At 38.6% G+C, this 6014-nt stretch overlaps 2 protein-coding genes across 2 annotated transcripts in view; one reads left to right on the plus strand and one right to left on the minus strand.

The window, feature by feature from the left end:
- The first annotated feature begins 1402 nt into the window (after window positions 1-1402).
- ndufb4 (NADH:ubiquinone oxidoreductase subunit B4) lies at window positions 1403-4635 on the plus strand. The gene is given in 3 exon segments (NM_001201182.1): window positions 1403-1589; window positions 2498-2641; window positions 4503-4635. Coding segments are annotated over 3 exon segments (384 nt in total). The 5' UTR covers window positions 1403-1412; the 3' UTR covers window positions 4566-4635.
- A 32-nt stretch (window positions 4636-4667) lies between these two features.
- The window catches only part of hgd (homogentisate 1,2-dioxygenase), a 13333-nt gene continuing 11986 nt past the window's right edge, over window positions 4668-6014 (minus strand). The window contains 2 exon segments of the mRNA NM_001200879.1: window positions 4668-4974; window positions 5969-6014. The exon segment at window positions 5969-6014 is cut by the window's right edge and continues 136 nt beyond it. Coding sequence (NP_001187808.1) covers window positions 4831-4974; window positions 5969-6014 — 190 coding nt within the window. The 3' untranslated portion in view covers window positions 4668-4830.

Here is a 6014-nt window from a genome sequence, read left to right on the forward strand (position 1 = left end):
CGTTTTGGATGTTTGTTTGTTTGCTGTCTTGCTGTTTGAATTTTAGCGTCTTCAAAGTAGAATAGAATTTCCACAAATGTATTCTTGGCATTTTCTCGACCGATTTCTTGAGGAATTTCCCTGAGATGATTTTTAAACAGTATTAAAGTTCCCACCGATGCTGGACGCTTATCGGCTGCTTTTCAGGAAGATTGTTGAGTGCCTACAAACTTTTGACTGGTAGTGTGTATATAGACTGCTCTATGCATTTCTTTAGATATATGCTCATGATAACTGAAATTGTTTTAATTAAAAAACAAATATCTAGTTTGGTGGAAACTCGGTCCTGCTTCAGGTTTTACAGGATTGTGTCATTACTGTTCAAAATCACTCGTTTAAACCCTAGATTTTATTTAGATCTCATCAGATTACATAAAATATTTTTTTTTAAATCAGTTTTGAAAGCTTTTATAGAAGGTTTATATTTAGAATTGTCCAAATAAATTCATATGAGCTGCAACATGGCGAAACTTGGCTCTGATTGGTTTCCCTGAACTCTCTGTGAACCAATCAATGTGCTTTCTCTTAATGTATGCATTTCAATGAAGAAAATCCCTGAAACATTACAATAGGCGCCATTACAATCATATTCGTTTTCGTTTTTCAACAATTAGCTTTTATAAACCAGCAAACTAGAACTCATTGTAAATAGCAAACAAACGTTTTTACCCCCAAACCAACTACGCATCTCAAGTTAGCGTGCATAAATAAAGCCACAATAACAATTATCATAAAACCGACTGCTAATCTAACACGTTTTTAGAAAACTTACCAAACTTCGAGTAGTCAAAGATTTTCTTCAGTATAAATTGCGTATTTTGTGTTTTATTTGTTTGGGGCTTTTTGTATAAATTTAAATGCAATTAAACTGCCTAACAGTAGGGTGCCCCTTGTTTCTATAGCAACCTAGTTTATACACACCGTCTCATAGAAACGATGAGGTCATTTCTGACGTCAAGGAATTTTTATCCAATACATTTGAATAAACACAGATATACAAGGCAAATAACTTATTGTTTTTCCTACAAATAGACAATAATACAGAAAAGTAATATTAAAACTTCTACTATAATGTATTTTAAAATTGTAACACACGCATCGTGTGTTCTCGTTGTATGTAACGTCTGTGCGTGTTGATATGCTGTAATTGCATTCGTATTTATTTTTTTGATAAAATTAGTTATAATATGAGAAGATAAATCTCACACTGCAAAAAAAATAAATGTACAGAATATTTGTTTACATTTACAGACTTTCGTTGTTTGGTACTGCGCACGCGCACGCGCCCTATTTGTGGGGAAATGTCGCGAGAAAAGAAAATCTGTGTGCACCAATCAAATCGTGTCGTGCTCCATCACCGCCCGCCCACAAACATGGCGGACTACAAGGAGGCACCTTTGGCGACTCGTCCAAAAACATTAGAGCCAGCGGAATATTTTCATGTTTCGCCCGAATATCGACGGGCGGAGGAGGAGCGAGGAGCGCTCAGGTCCCGGCTGAAGAGAGAATATCAGACGAAGCTGAATAATCCTCTGCGGAAAGAGCTGATTGTGAGTGCGGAGGGGAGAACTGTGGGTTAGCTAGCTCCCTAGCATGCTAACTAGAGTAGGTAAATAGAAACTGTTAGCAAATAAAAATGGCGACAATGCTTCTATCTTAGGTGTTTTTATTCAAGTTTACTAACGATAATTTGGAGACGCGTGACATTTATAGAAGTTATAAAATACTGACGTTAACTCTAAATACAGAGTGACCTTGGTGCTAGTTTGCTAGCTCGCGAGTTCATTGAACCGTTAGTTCACACACTTCAGTGATCTATCTGTTTATTTATTTATTTGTTTGTTTATTTCTCATGTCACTGCATTAGCATACAAGACTGTTTCCAAAAGACGTTAGCAGTCCTCAGATGACGTCATTGTATGTCATTGCATATTTATCCAGTCAATGTGATCATTTGCATATTCCGCACAGCTGCACAAACTAACTATTATACTAAATAAATACTATAGTTTAGATATGCAGGAATGGTTACAGATGTAATAACTAGCTTTCATTACTGTAAATATCGGTAAGAATAGAGTTTGAAGAAAGAAGTGTGCGGATGGATAAACTATGCCGATTGGTCATTGGGAACAATGGGGATCAGTGATTGGTTGTTGAGAGCACCGGCTCACATGAGTGCGACTCAGTCATGCTTAACACGCTAGGTGAACTTACTCTCTGAACTTGAATAAGCGGCAGATGAGAGCTGTGTCGAGTGCAGGACAGTCCGAGTACACGTCTGTAACGGCAGTGGTTGAGGAGGACTTAATATCAGGTCCGGCTCCACTCCGTTGGACTTTTGGTTCTGCAGCAAGGACTATCTAGGAAAATCAATCTGTTTATTAATTCAGCAGTTTAAATAATTTGATCGTGTAAAGGTTTTGGATTAACGTCGTGTTTGTTTTTGTCTTTGCAGGAGGACCCGGCCCTCACGAGGTGGACGTACGCCCGTACGGAGATGTATAATCACTTCAGACCGACACCGAAATCCTCCCTGATCGCTGGTTTGATCGGAGTCGCTCCACTCTTCATCTTGTACTACGTCTTGAAGACTGACCGCGTAAGTTGTGTTTAAAACACAAGAACAAATGCTGTGGTTATTGTATTGTATGTATTTATTTATTTGGTCTTGTAGATCATGGGAATTATTTTCCCATGTGCAAAGAAATGTATAACAATCAAATCTGATTGGTCAAAAGGTGCACTGTGTTTCTATGTAACAGCGCAGCGCAATGCGCTTGTTCTAATCCGTTATCGTTTCTATAGTAACAGCTCATTCACAGGGACTTGTACAGCAGGCACTCTACTCTATGTAATCAAAGCCTGATAATAAACAAATATAGAAGGCGTGTTTAACAAAGAAAAACCTCTGTGTGTTGATTTGGTGAGATTTAATCAACGTTTATGGAAGGAGTCTCGGTTGTATGAGTTTTGTAACGATCACAGTGTATTAAAGTGCACCTATTATGGCTTTTTTTCAAATATCTATATACCTTTCATGTAGCGTGTTATAGAGCTGTTTGTGAATGTAAAAACGTCAGCAAAGTTTAAAATATTATCGACTCCCAAAAGAAGGAACCAATTCTGAACAGCTGAAATGGGTCGTTAGTGATTCCAGACTTACTTCCTGTACTAACCTAAGTAAATTGGTAACAAAAAGCCCCACCTCTCATCTTCATCAGCTGCTCACGAACAGGAGCTGAAACTCCTTTATGGTAGTGGGCGTTTCCTTTTAGACACACACTGACAGCGGTAGACCAATCACAACAGACCTGGACATCTGACCAATCAGAGCAGAGTATGCTCTCTGAAAGGAGGAGTTTAGAATGGATCATTTAACGAGTCGTTTGTGAAACTGGGGGGAAAAAGGTAACGCTGCAGTTTAAATGATGAGCACGTTAAAGTTTTTTTTTTACCTTGGATGCCTGTAAATCTATCGTATGAGAGCTTTAAAACAAAATTAGGCACGTTTCAAAAGCATGTGTGCTTTAAAGTTTTCAGGACCGAGGAGTTTACGCTTTCCGGTTGCTTTGTGAAATGACCGTGTTTTTTGAGAGTGGGGTTGGAGAAGGAAAGACTGTTTATCATTCCTGTACTGTAAGCGTGAACAGGAACTAACTCGTCTCTTGGATGTTGGGAAGCTTTAAAAATCTAACTCTAAATAATAATTATATAATAACTCAATAAATCATTAAAATGTGCACAGTGTCTTTCAGTAATAGATGAAACATTGTGCTTGTTGGCAAATCATTGTGGTGTAAGCTGAATCACACACTCCAGACTGTAGTATTATGGGAAAGTAATGCACTATAGGGGGTCACGTCACGTCACCCCACCAAGCCCTATTTTTGTATAAGCACCCAGTCTGTTGTGGGTTAATCTTCACTCTCAGGTTTAAACCTCTGCGTTCTGTTTTCAGAATGAGCTTCTTATTATTATCGATAGTCTGGTGTCTGTAGTAGTCTGTACCGAATTTGGCTCTGATTGCAAAGGAAACGCTGATTCTCTTTTTCAGTTGAGTGGTTTCTATAATTAATTTTCTTTCTGCCGTTTTCTTCCGACCAATAGGTGGGACCAGTAGGTGGGGCAGTATTTCGTAGCGATGACCTCAGCATTACCAAAGTACCAATCCGAATCGTCTGCTTTTACTCCAACCCCGGGAACTGACGTGAAGACTTTCCCATTTTATAGCGTAACTGTGGTTTATGTATAATGATGCTGAGTATTCCTCAGGGCCAGTAAAACTTTTGTCGCTTAACATTTCTCTACAGCAACACGTCATAACATTCACAACATCGTAACTTTACACAGGAACTTAGTATGTACTCAGATTTACATGTTCTCGATTACTGAGCGCTGATTAATTAACGTAGGGTTTGTGATGTAACACAGCGGTCTAATGTGTCTTTTTGTAATTTCAGGACAAGAGGGAGCAGAAGATTAAAGACGGGACTTACAAACGCCCGTACAGACTCTCATACTGATCTCTGACTTGTACTTCAGGTTAAATCGTTGTCTCGGATTGTACATGTAACTATAAATAAACTTTATTGATGAAAAAATGAAGACGTAAGAGCAGTTTGTTTGTGATTAAATGAGATTTTATTGCAATTTTTTTAACTTGAACTCAACACGTCTATGCTGTGTAATCCTTTCCTACTGCATATATAGGAAGAGGATAATTAAACATGACTCATGGATAATTAACTTGGATAATTAAGGCTCTTTGAGCTCTTCACTGTGGCCTGTTTACATGCTGCCAGGTTTCCAGTTTGGGTTGAAGTGTTTCTTCAGAGGCTCCCAGCACTTGTAGTAGGTCTTGTCCAGACGCTGGCACGTCTCAAGACCCCACTTGGTGACCGCCATGCTGAAGGACGACTCGAACATGAAGGACTGTGACAAAACCATGGAGAATTTCTATTTAAATTAACAAACTTCAGAATAAAACAAATATGTTTTGCTTTACAAAAGACGCAGTAACGTGTTCATGCGAGTGCGTCGACTCGGTTCGTCTCCCACACGCTTACAGGATGTCGAGACATAAATGTTGAGTATTTAATATTTACAATTTTACTCTAAAAACGTATGATATCATTCGTTAATAAATGAAAGAGTGTAATCATTGGCAAATTTCTGTGATATAAGAGGAAGAAGTGTGGTTATAAAAAAATCTTCAGGGTGTTAAAAGTTAACATCTGCTCCATCACACCAGCCTGTTGTTGATGATTTTCCTATTAAAGCATGACTCCCAAGTGTTTTATTCCTTATTTAAATCTTGTTAATGATTGTATAAGGTTATAGTAGTATAACTAATCAGGGACTGATGAACCTGATAAGCTATTTTCCTCACAGAAGCCGAAATAATTTCAGAAATGTAATCAATCGGGTCCTAGCTGTTTTTACCAGGAGTTAGAGAAGTGGATGGAGGGAAAATATACACTGTAAACCCACACAATAAACAAGGGAGTTTCGTGTTATAAGCGATTTCTCAGGGACTCCGGACCACCAGGGGGCACCATGTTCTTTCTTTTTTTTTTTAAATAGATATGCAAAAAAAGTTCAGAAATGTACAATGAAAAGAAAAGAGAAGCAATTAACTTTCCATATCCATGGGTCAGATTCCAAATGAGCTAAGCTAAAATGGGCCGTAGAAGATTCGACATGGGGTCACTACCGATCGCTTATAAAAGAGCTGGACTTTGATGATTTGATGGATGAGTATTTGTGGTAGAAAAGGAAAAGCAAGAAGAGGGTAAGGTGAGATGATGGCAGAGCAGACAAAGCTGTGTGTGTAGCAAGATGTGGAGAAGGGCCTTGTTCAGATTCCTGCTCACTCTGTCTTGGATTTACTAATACTAATAGTTTGCGTGTGTGTGTGTGTGTGTACCATCGTTCCTTCAGCGACTCGCTCGGGTTTGAGCTTGGCAGTGCTG

Source organism: Ictalurus punctatus, chromosome 23, assembly GCF_001660625.3.
Source record: "Ictalurus punctatus breed USDA103 chromosome 23, Coco_2.0, whole genome shotgun sequence".
Classification (NCBI taxonomy): Eukaryota; Metazoa; Chordata; class Actinopteri; order Siluriformes; family Ictaluridae; genus Ictalurus; species Ictalurus punctatus.